The sequence below is a fragment of the Mirounga leonina genome, unplaced genomic scaffold (assembly GCF_011800145.1).
Source record: "Mirounga leonina isolate KUSES-001 unplaced genomic scaffold, KU_Mleo_1.0 Mir_175, whole genome shotgun sequence".
NCBI classification, from domain to species: Eukaryota; Metazoa; Chordata; class Mammalia; order Carnivora; family Phocidae; genus Mirounga; species Mirounga leonina.
Window position 1 is genome coordinate 22,325,097 of NW_023270453.1, and position 11,308 is coordinate 22,336,404.

An 11,308-nucleotide genomic window follows, 5' to 3' on the forward strand; every position below is an offset into this window, starting at 1 on the left:
GGCAGACCACCTGCTTGGGAGACGTTGGCAGCTCCAAAGACCCACCCACGGCAAGTCACCAGCCTGGCCCAAGGTGGGTCCCATGCTTCATTTCCCTGTCACTCCCCCAAAGCTGGGCGTCCTGACCATGACTCCTGCATCGGGCCCTCCGAATGCCCAAGAAATGCCCAGCAGCTATCCCCCCATGGTCCCCGCTTGCAGGAAAGGCCTGGGTCTGTGCCCACACCCCAGTGTAATGGGGCATCACTAGGTAGGACAGGTGCTGGCTCCTGCCTGAAGGGAGCAGAGCCTGGAACCAAGACCAACGGTCCAGGGAGGACTGGGAGGGTATCCCTGGAAGGATGAGCCCTCACTGGTGGGAGGGAGATCAGGGACCGGGGGCCTGCCAAGCTGGGAGGGGGCTACCAACCTATCCTCAGAACCTGGCTGGCCCAAAAGCAGGGGTGGCTTTGAGCCACAGCGGACAGGATTCTGGAGTCCTCCCAGCTAGGAGCGAGGCACCTAGCAGAGGCCACGTACGGTGAATGACTGTCCCCCAAAACTCACATCCACCTGAACCCTGGAATGGAGCCTCACGCAGAAATAGGGTTTTTGCAGCTGTAATGAACACGAGGTCAGACTGGAGCCTGGTGGGCCCTAAATCCAATGACCGGTGTCCTTGTAAGAGAGAAACTTGGACCCAGGCTCCCGTGGGACAGAGGCCATGCACAGATGGAGACAGAGGTTACGGTGATAGGGCTGCAGCCAAGGAGCGTCCCCACAGTGGACGCCAGGAGGGAAGCATGGGTTCCCACCTGGATGACACCCGTTTGCTGCTCCTAGCCCCCCAGTTTGGGTGACTGGCCACCGTGGCCCCAGGACACTCAGGCAGCAGCCCCCGGGGTCCTGCGGGTGGTGTCGGCTGTAACCCTGCGGGAAGGCTCATGAGGATGCGCCTAGGTGGGCTCTGCGGTGGGGGGTGCAGTGGCACGGGACCAGCTTGGGCCCTGGGGGTGAGGCCCTGTGTCGGGGGCAGCAGGGGCTGAGTTGGGTTTGTTGTAAACACACCTGCAGCTCTGGGGTGGCGGGAGCTGGCTGGAGGGGCTGGGAGTCCTGCAGCCACGCCTGGCAGGGTTGAGACTGGTCACAGCGCCCAGGAGGGCCCGGCGGTTGGAGGCGGCCCCCTGCATGAGAGGCCACCACCCGAGCCCTGGCCGGTGGTCCCCACAGCCTCCTGTCCCTGGCCTGCCCAGCTCCTACCGCCGGCCTGGAACACCGTTTACCCAGAGAACCGCAGAAGCAGGATGTCCTCTAGAGAAGGCTACTCCAGAAGTCAAAATAGCATGAAATTTAATTTTCCGCCTATTTGACAAGGCTTGGTCCGGGTCCCAATCAGTGGCAGAGATAAGGGTCCTCGGCCCCGGGTGTGAGCCAGCTGGGCCTGCGGCAAACACTCCACGGTCCCCGGGCAGGTTGAGGCTCCCCCCGCAAGGCCCTGGTTGCTGGGCGCTAAAGCAAACGGGCTCTATTTGCCCAGTCTGCGATGACAATGCAGTCACCAAATATTTGCCAGCCCGCTGGCCGCAGAGCCCAGCTATAAATGCTTGAGCCCAGGTGGAGGTGGGCCTGCCCCACAGGAGCTGCAGGCCTCAGCAGGTAGGAGCCGGGCTGGATGGCGCGCGGGGACCCGGCCTCCTCCCCCTTCCCCGGAAGGCGGTGGGCCCTCTGGCCAGGTGGGCCATGAGGACCACCCACCCAGCGGGAGGGCAAGGGGTGGGGCTGGGGAAGGGGGCGCCCACGTCTTCCCCACAGCCCACTGTTGGGGCCACGGGACCCCCGGCAGGGACGAGGGGCCCCAGCGCGGTGAACGAGAGCCAGGGGACAACGTAGATGGCAGACGGCAGGCAGGAGGGCGGCCCCGCCCAAGTGAGCCTCCCTGGGGTAGGGGTTCTGACAAGCTGGGAGCCCCCTCTCCCTCTCTCCACACCACCCTCCCTTTCTTCCCTTCCTGCTGGGAGGCAAAAGGGCCCTCCCCGCTGCAAGCTGCGCTCCCCCGCACTCATCCCCAGGGGCCAGAGCACTCCAATGCTCAGAGTCAGCCCCATTTGGCCTCAGGCCACCCGGTCTCTGTCACCTCCCCAAATCCCACCCTGCCCACCCTGCCCTGAGCCCCAGACCCACACACCTTCCCTGCTTCCTGCTGACCTGCCGACCCCTCCAAACCCCGGGGGGCCAGAGAGCAGATGAAAGCCTGGGGCCTGCACTGCATCCGTGTCGTCAGACAGCGCGGGGGAACCAGCGCCCGGCTCTGGGCCTGCCCCTAAGCCCGTGAGACCCCCGAAGCCACAGGGGCTCTGGGACCTGGACCTAGCGTGCTGGTTGAGACAGCCAGGCCCAGCTCCCAGGGGCCCCTGCCTGCCAGCACCTGGGCAGATGCTCCTCAGCAGGTGGGCCTGTTGATCAAGAACCGTCTCTGCGCCCCCACCCCCAGCACCCACGGCCCTAGTCTCTCTCCACACCTCCCTGGCTCCCGAACGCGGCACCTGCTCCGAGCACAAGTGTGGTTGGGCAGGCCTGGGGCCCTGAGGGCTGACCTGTCCTGACCCGTCCACTCTCCACCTCCCTCCCCAGCCGCACCTGCTGCCCCAGAAACACTGGCCCGAGGAGATGGCCGCGGGCGTGATCCGGCCTCTCTGTGACTTCCTGCCGCCCCTGCCCACCCGCCGGCCCTTCCTGCCCTCAGACCCGGAGCCCCAGGAGACCTCTGAGGACGAGGACGACGAGGAAGACGAGGAGGAGCCGGAGGGGCCAGGCGGCCGCAGCCCAGCCCCCGAGGCCTCGGGTTGGGCCCCAGAAGCAGGCCCCCCGGGTCCCAGCAGCCCCGAGACACCCCTGCAGCTGCTGCGGTTCTCCGAGCTCATCAGTGGTGACATCCAGCGGTACTTTGGCCGCAAGGACAGGGGGCAGGACCCCGACGCCTGCGACATCTACGCGGACGACAGTGCAGCCCAGGACGTCCCATGCGCTGACCTGGCACGCCTGGCCCCGGGTGGGCCCCCAGATGGCGACCAGGCTGCGGAGCCCGGGGTCCTCTCTCCCAGGGGTCCCGAGGGGCAGGCCCGTGGGCTGGGGCCCCTGGCCGAGCTCTTCGACTACGGGCTGCGGCAGTACCCAGGGCCTGGGGCCCCAGCTGGCAGGCGGCTCAGGCTGGAGCGAAAGTACGGCCACATCGTCCCCATGACCCAGAGGAAGCTGCCTCTCTCCTTCTGGGAGGAGCCGGCCCCCGGCCCCCTGGGCCTGCTCCGCCCTGGCACGCCTGACTTCAGCGACCTGCTGGCCAGCTGGTCAGCGGAGACTGGCCCCGAGCTGCCCGGGGGAGGGGCCCAGGCCCTGGACGGGGTACAGCTGGCCGAGGCCTAGCCAGTGGGCCAGGGTCCGTGGGGGTGAGCGGGTTGGCAGCTTTGCCTTTCCTTAAGGAGGGAGGCCTGTCACTGTTCTCTCTGTCGGAGCCCCAGGGGCCGTCAACCAGCCAGCTCAGGGAGGGACTTCCCAGGCCCAGGAGGACAGGCCAGGCTCCTCCTGCGGCCCAGAGCTGCCACCACCGCCAGAGGCCACCTGGGCAGGGAATGGGCAGGAGCTGCCGTCCCAGGCACGCTGCCCCCAGGAGGGGAGGCCCTGGGCTCAGGCGGTCTGCACACTGTGCCCCACTCTGGGCGAGGCCCACTGGCCATCCAGACCAGTCCTGAGATCCCAGGTCGGCAGCCACCCGGCTGGCTGGTGCTAGGGCTGCCCGTCCCCCAGGCCCCATGGTAGGTGGCAAGACCAGCTACTGTGGGATGAGCAGGGTTTTCTTGGAGGCAGGAAGAAGGGGTGCTGCCTGAGTGTGTGAGCAAACACGCTGTTTGCTCCCTAGATTAGGGCAGGAAGAGCTACTTCCTTTGCTGGCCAGGGCGCAGGTGTGAAGGGCACGGGACCCCACGCCAGGCCAGCTGGCCCTCTGGGGGCCTGCAAGGAGTGGGTGGGGCTCCAGGATGCTGCAGTTGAGGGCAGGACGGCCCAGGAAGGTGCCAGGCCTGGGGCAGCTGGGCTCCTAGGAAGGAGCTCGGGACGCTGACAGGTACAGGAACCGGCACATTTATTTCTGGGAAAGGGGCAAGGATGGGACCTGTCGGGCAGCCTCTTGGCGAAAGGACTTCTCCAGGAATGCGTGTGGCCTCCGCTGGGCCCCCAGGTTCATGAGAGCCGCCTTCCACTGCAGCCACCTGCCCAAGACACGGCTCATGCCCAGTGGCCTCGGGGCCTCCCCCAGGACCGCCCCAGACCTGGAGGGGTCTCCAGAAGGCGGCTCCCCATGGCGCACCTCACGGCCTGATACATGCCCCAGCGGTTCACGGGGACCACCTCTCCGGGCCCCGCGTCCTTGATGAAGAACTGCTGCTTCCCCAGGGACATGAGGACCCTCCTGCTGCCCAGCCGCAGAGCCCACGGGCCCTCCTCACTCCGTAGGCGCATGATGCTCTCACGCAGGCTGGCGGTCTCCTCCATACGCTGCGGACAAGGGCGCCGGGAGGAGGGGCCGCTGCAGGAATGCAGGAATCCAGCCAGAGGGGGACGGGACAGCCCCCGGGATTTATCTCTCTCTGGACAAACCTGGGTCTTATCTACCAGGAAACCCTGCTCGGGCCAGACACTCAGACGGACGGCCGTAGGGAAGCCCACGGAGCTAGGGGCCCTGCAGGGAGGGGTGAGGGGCCGGGAGCCTCCGGGGCGGGGTCAGCGCAGGGGCTGCCTCTCACCAGCTTGGTTTCTGTATTAAACTTGAGGTTCTGGATGGTCTTGTTGTCCTGCATGCTGTTTTCCAATTTCATTATTTGGTTCTGGAACTGAAGGCCGCCCATTTGTCAGCCCGGACGCGGCCCGAGGGCGGCCCCCACCCCAGGCCCCCAAGGTAGGATCTGGCCTCTGACACCAGGTCCTGGCCCCTCGCTGGGTGACCTGGTGGACCTGGCCAGCGCTCAGGCTGGCTCCTTTCACCGTGATGACACCCCCAGCATGTGGGGGGCTCCAGACAGGTGCCCCCCACTTCACACTGGCTCTGTGAGCCACTTGACCTCCGGGTGTCTGGGATCCGGGGCCTCCCCGGGGGCCCCTCTGCTGAGCGTGATGGGCACGGGGGCCCCAGGGGTACCGTGGCCAGCTTGCCCTGGATCTCAGCGATCTTCCGCCCGGGGTTGCCCTCCCTGAGCAGCTGCATGGACGACAGCAGAGCGGCGAGTTCCTGCCGCACAGCCCCGACCTCGAACTCTCTGTTGGAATAGGAGGCTGTGGGGGGGGGCAGGGGCAGGGACAGGGCAGGTGCGGAAGGAGGGCAGGGTGTGCAGGGGGTGGGTGCTCAGCTTTGCCACCCCTCCAGTGGGACCTGGCAGGTCCCCAGCAGGTGACAGACGGCGAAGCTCAAGGACCTGTGTGGGCTGCACCTGGGGGGAGCCGAGCCCAGAGCCGGGGAGGAGCCGGGGTTGCGGGAGGGGAAGCCTCGTGGATGCACCTCCAGCTGCTGCAGTCCTGGGGCCTCACCTGGCTCTGCCCTCAGCTGAGATCTTGAGGTCTGAGTCGCTCTTGTGCAGGATGCACTTGTCAGAGACGGCCTCTATCTGCAACAGACGCAGGGTGGACGGGCAGCCCAGGTGGCCCAGTAGGGCTGGGGTGCCATACCCCTGGCCCTCACCCACCTGCCGGGCCAGGCTGTCCACTCGCTCCCGCACCCCCCTCAGGCGCGCCTCGGCCTCCTTCTGACACTGGGCCAGGCCCTCCAGCGATTCCTGCTCCGAGCCTTCCCACTTTCTCTGTGCCTGGAACACAGACGCCAGTGAGGGCCGGAGCTGGGGGATGGAGGGGGATGGACAGAGGGACGGGGCCCCCTAGAGCCAGAGTTGGAGCCAAGAGAGTCAACCCTGCAGCTGAGAGCTCCCTGCAGTCTGCACGGGGGGGACAGATGGCTCTCCGGGGACCTGGGTACTCCAGGCTGAACAGAACCACATCCATAGGAAGGCCTGGCTCAGTCCCCTGCCCACCAGGAGTCGACAGGGACGGGGACGGACAGCCGCCCACAGCTGCAGGAGAGGGTGACCACCCTACGAATCCACAGAGGCCGGCGGCCAGTCAGTGGTCGCCAGGGGCTGCGGGGTGGGGAGGGACAGCTAGCCGCATGGGGCTTTGTCTGTGGCGACGGAGAAGATGTCCCAGTGACATGACCGCAGCTCAGCCCCGAGGACGCGAGGAGCTGCTGAGCCCCAGGCTTCGCGAGTGTGGACCGCACAGCGTAGGAACTGTGTGTCAGTGACACCATGCAAAAAAGAGGAATGAGCCCCTGTGCAAGGGCTTGCTGGCCCTGCTGCGGAAGCCACCGCGTGCTGGGGGCCATGGCAGGCCTCGGGGCCGCGGCTCCCCCAGGACCGCGCTCACCTCACTCAGCCGCAGACTCAGCGTCTGCTCCTGCAGATCCAGTCTCCAGCTCAGGGCCACGAAGTGGTCACTCAGGTCCTTCACCTGCTTCCCCAGCTCGGCCAGCGACACCTCCAGGGCCTGGCTCTTCTCTCGGAGCTGTGGGAGGGGGGCTTTAACATGGCTGCCTGGGGAGGCGGGGGTCCCCTGGGGACGCTGACCACCCCTCTGCTGCCCTCACCAGCTCTAGCGTGCTGTGGGCCTCCTGCTGGGCCAGCTGGCCAGCCTCCAGGCTCTCCTGCAGGAAGGCGGCCAGCTCCCCGGCCCGGCTCTCCTCCAGGTGCCCCTTGCTGTCCCTGGGGGTTGGTGCCAACACAGGCTGTCCCTCGGCCCAGGCTGCCCCCTCTCAGGGCTGGCCCTGGAGGAGCCTGGCTGCTGGCTCCAGAACCACGTGGAAGACCCCGGGGAGCAGGGGATAGAGAATGGTCACAGGGCCCCCTGGACGGGGCTGCGTCCACTGGAGGGTGCAGAGTTCTCCGCGGGGGGACCAGGAGCCCCCGTCCGAGGGCACTGGGCGCCGGGGAGAAAGGCGGATTGGACACCCACCAGGCCTTCTGCTCGGCCAGGAGGATCCGGTTCAGCGACACCTGGTTCTGCCGCACGAACTTGGTCAGCTGGATCACGGCCTGGTCCAGGCCCCGGCACTGCTCCAGGAGGCGGCATTCTTCCTGCTGCGGGAGAGGTGGCCCTGAGCCCCTGCCCCGGCCGCCCGCCCGTCCAGATGCCCCCGCCGCCCCCCCACCCCCGGCCCTGGGCTGCCCACCTCGTGCTGCCCCTGCAGGGCCTGCACGCGCTCCTCGGCCCGCTCCTGCAGCCTCTGCCACCGGCTCTCCAGCTCACCCCGCAGGCTGCTCTCCGCCTTCAGCCGGGTGCTCTCAGACGCCTTCATTCTCTGTGGGGAGACCGGCCCGCCTGCCGTGAGCGGGGGCGCGGGGGCATGGCCCAGCCGCAGGCCCATGGACCCCCACCTTCTCCAGGGCCAGGAAGCTCTTCTGCAGGAAGCCACACAGTTTGGCCTCCCTCTTGAGGAAGCGGAGGTTCATCTCCTCACAGAGCTTGGTCACCTGGGCCTGTGGGAGTCAGTGTGGTTGCCGTGCAATCCGACCATCCTCCTCGCCTCGTCCATCCCCTGCCCCCCACCTGCTGGCCCCCGGGCGAGCTCGGGCTAGTCTGTTTTCTTGCCCAACCATGTCCGTCACTGAGGACTCTGGGCCCTGTGTCCCCTGCTGTCCCCGAGCCTCGCAGAGCGGGGCCCACCACACCCTCCTTAGAAAGGAAGGCAGGGCCCACATGTCCCCCCGGAGGGCCAGGCACGAGGGCTGTGAAGGGCCTACAGGCCGAGCTCGTGTGGATCCAGACCACACTTGGTGCCCACGGTGACCACAGACGCCACCCAGGGTAGGGGGCACAGCCGCCGCCGAATCGCATCCTGAGCTGGGAGCCTCCGTCAGGGAAGCTGAGGGAATATGAGTGCACACACACTTCGCCCTCGCCCTCCAGGCCCAGGATGGGGCACCTTCCCCTCCCCCTCCTCCCCACCGGCTCCCTTCCTGGGCATCAAGGGTCTGAGTGTGCCCGAGACAAGACGTCAAGGCCCAGGGCCCCAGCTCCCTTGGCCACAGGATAGGTGCATCCTGAGCCCCTGCCAGCACCCACATCACGTGCAGGGTGGTCAGCAGTTCGTTTCTGTAAGGAGCCCCAGGACGCAGGGTCCTCAGCTCCATGGTTCCAGTGCAAACCCAGTAATGGGCTGGAGTAAATGAGCGGGTGTGGCCATGTGCCCATCAGACTTGACGAAAACAGGTGGTGGTCACAGTGTGCCGACCCCGGCCTAGAGGGCAGGTGGGGGGGAGGCGGTGCCCTGCGCATGCCTGGCGCAGCAGGAATCCCTGGGCCCGGTGCCTTCCGGAGCTCCTGGCCGCAGTGGTGGGCAGTATCTCGATTGGGCCAAGACACGAACTTCCCAAAGGGCAGCAGCAAGGGGAAGGCCACCGAAGCTGGGCAGCCGAGCTATGTGGGCAGCAGCTGGGGAGCACTGGGCCAGCGCCCCCACCTGCTGCACGGGTGACGCGGTCCCTGGGCTCTGTTTGCAGAGCTGAAGAGGCTGGGTCTCGGGCAGGAGGGGAACCTGCACCAGCCAGGGGTGGGGCTACCCCAGGAATGGCTGAGCAAGGGGCTTTAGGCCTACGATGCTCTATTTCCGGATCTGGGTGCTGATCCCACGACGGCAAGAAGGACCCGTGGCGGAGATGCTGCCAGGGAGGGACCTTCTGTGATGAAACATGAGCTCCATCTTGGCGCTACCCAAACTGTCAGCCACGGGCCACACGTGGCCGCGGGGCCCCTGAAGCGTGGCTCATGCGACCGAGGGACCGAAAACGTTAGCTTTCTACAGACAGAGCCACATGCGGCTGGTGGCCACGGACCAGACCGCGCAGGACCTCGGGGTCACCCCCCGGGCCCGACCATGTTGCCAGGAAGGATGGCTCACCTGGCTGCCTGGGCCCAGCCTCCCTCCCGGTACCTGCATCTTGGCCACCTCACGGTCCACCCTCTGGCTCACGTCCTCCTGGCTCTTCTGCAGGGCACTGCAGGCCGCTTCCCGGAACTGTCCCTCCTGCTCCAGCTTCCCGGCCAGCTCAGCCAGCCTAGGGCACCAGCCGCCGGTCACAGCAATCCAGCTGGCCGGCCTAGCTGGGGAGCCACCGGGAGGTTGGTGGGGCCCTGAGACATGGAGAATGCTTCCCGGGCCCAGGCCTGCTGCTGGGGGGCCCAGGCTGACCTCCAGGCCGGTGAGGCAGGGGGTGGATAACCCCACCTGGGCAAACACAGACAAGGGCAAGACACTGACTTGTGTCCCCAGATGGGGAGCCGGGAGCGACCTGGGCCAGGGCTACTGGGTGGGGGAGGGGGCAGGGACTCCGGCTCAAGCCTCTTTTCTCAGTGACCACACGTGGTGGGTCCAGAGCCAGCCCCCCAGGAGGGAGGTGGGCGGTGTCCACCTGAGGTCGGCCTCCTGCTCAGTGTCCTTCCGCTCAGAGTCCTGGAGCGCCTGCTTCCTCCGGATCTGGGTCAGGGCCTCCCGGACCTCCACCAGCCTGACACATAAGACCTGCTTCTGCCTGGGGCCTGCCCGGCTGGCCCTCCTGCCTGCCTTTAGGGGTCAAGGTCCTGGCCCAGGGGCCCTATCAGCAGGCCTCCTGCCATGTTCATACAAACCCAGGCCTTTTGAGTTGGGCTGTGGAGGTTTGCTGCTTACCTAAGCAAGACAAGGAGCAGGGTGCAGGCTGATGCCCTGGGGTCCCGCCCCAGCTGCTGCTTTCCCACAGGCCCTGACCCTGCCACTAAGGCCTGCACCACTGGTGGGGTGGGGGGGGTACCTCTTGTCCAGGGCCTGCATCTGGTTCTGGCTCTGGGGGCTGGGGAACTGCAAGGAGGAAGGGGAGGCTGAGCCTCGTAGCCCGGCTGGCACAGACAGGGGCCCGAGCTGAGCACAGGGTCCCGGGAGCGGGGGAGCCTCGCCTCTGGGGAGGGATGGTGGCGGCTCACCTCAAGGGCCTCCTTCTCTGGGGCCCGAGCCGCCTGCCGCAGGTCCTGCTGCAGCCTCTTTAGCTCTGCGTCTTGCAGCTGCATGCAGGTGCGCAGCTGGAGCATCTCCCGAAGCAGGCTCAGCATGGTTCGCTCACAGCAGTCCTTGTGCCCCCGCAGAGACACCACCTCGGCCTGCAGGTCGGCCACCCTGGCCAGGGTGAGGAGCAGGCTGAGTTGGGCCATGCGTGCCGGGGGTGGGTGGCATGGCTCTCCCACCCCAGCTCTGCCCAGGCTCACCACTGCTCCAGCTGCGTCCAGTGCTTGGGGGAGTCCCGCTCCGGGATGGAGGTGGTGGACGCCAGGTGGCTGGACTCATACCTCTCGGAGATCTCCTCCAGACTCAAGAGCTCGGGACTGGCCAGTCCTTCCTCGAGTGGGAGCCCCAGGTCCCCCAGGGTGATGGTGCTCGTCTGGGTCGGGGGTGAAGCCCCCGACGAGGGGTTGCTAGCAGCCAGCTCTGCAAGAAGGTGGCTTCTGGGCTGATGAAGGGTGCTGGCTCCAGGTGGGGCTCAGCAGGACGGGCTAAGGTGAGCTGGGTGGATGCGCTTAGCCAATTGCTGCAGTGATTTGGGTCCCTGTTACCCTGAGTCACACGGCCTGACCCCAGGAGGGCTCAGCACTTGCTGCCCCACAACAGGCAGCTCATGCTCAGAGAGGCCCAGGCTCCTGCCTGAGGACATACAGCACCAGGAAGCAGAAACAGGACTGTGCCCTGCCTGCCCAGCTCCAGAGGCAGCCCTGGGGCAGTAAGGCCTCTTGAGAGGTCAGGAAGCAGAGCTGCCCCGGGTGGCCCACACCACACCCCCCGCGCAGGCCCTTCCCTGTACTGTCCTTTTGGCTCAGCCCCTATTGGCACCAGGCTCACCTGGTATGGCTTCAGCCACTGCCCAGAGGCCCTGGGCCTCACACCCAGGGCTGCCCAGAGCTGGACACCCGGGTGGCTGGAGGGAGGCAGGGAAGGTGGGGCTGGAAGGCTCTGGGGCCTTGGGGAGCACGTGGGGTGTGAAGAGGGAGCGCCTGCCCTCACATCTCTCCTTCCAAGACAACAGCAGGGCAGGCACGCGGCTGGGGCTCTCCTGGAACCATCTTTCTCTCACCAGAACCTGGTGACTTCGTGGCCCAACTGCCAGTGGAACCTGGGTCCTCGACTCTGCCAGCCCCGCAAGGCCCCCCAACTGCCCATTTCTGGAAAGATCTGAGGGGGCGCTGTTGAGCTGGCCGGTGTGGGTGGTGGCGG

The 11,308-nt window shown here is 66.8% G+C and overlaps 2 protein-coding genes across 2 annotated transcripts; one reads left to right on the top strand and one right to left on the bottom strand.

The window, feature by feature from the left end:
- Positions 1 to 1,782: 1,782 nt before the first annotated feature.
- PERCC1 (proline and glutamate rich with coiled coil 1) lies at positions 1,783 to 3,399 on the top strand. Its single transcript, XM_035021892.1, has one exon. The coding sequence runs from the start codon at positions 2,647 to 2,649 to the stop codon at positions 3,397 to 3,399; it is 753 nt and encodes a 250-aa protein (XP_034877783.1). The 5' UTR covers positions 1,783 to 2,646.
- CCDC154 (coiled-coil domain containing 154) lies at positions 3,396 to 10,580 on the bottom strand (the record flags this gene model as incomplete). The annotated part of the gene is made up of 16 exons (XM_035021893.1): positions 3,396 to 4,241; positions 4,340 to 4,527; positions 4,776 to 4,862; positions 5,168 to 5,285; positions 5,554 to 5,630; positions 5,709 to 5,828; positions 6,442 to 6,579; positions 6,662 to 6,776; positions 7,027 to 7,151; positions 7,244 to 7,372; positions 7,449 to 7,550; positions 9,005 to 9,128; positions 9,483 to 9,578; positions 9,861 to 9,907; positions 10,030 to 10,219; positions 10,309 to 10,580. Coding segments are annotated over 16 exons (2,055 nt in total), but the record flags the coding sequence as incomplete, so codon positions are not given.
- Between the last annotated feature and the right edge of the window lie 728 nt (positions 10,581 to 11,308).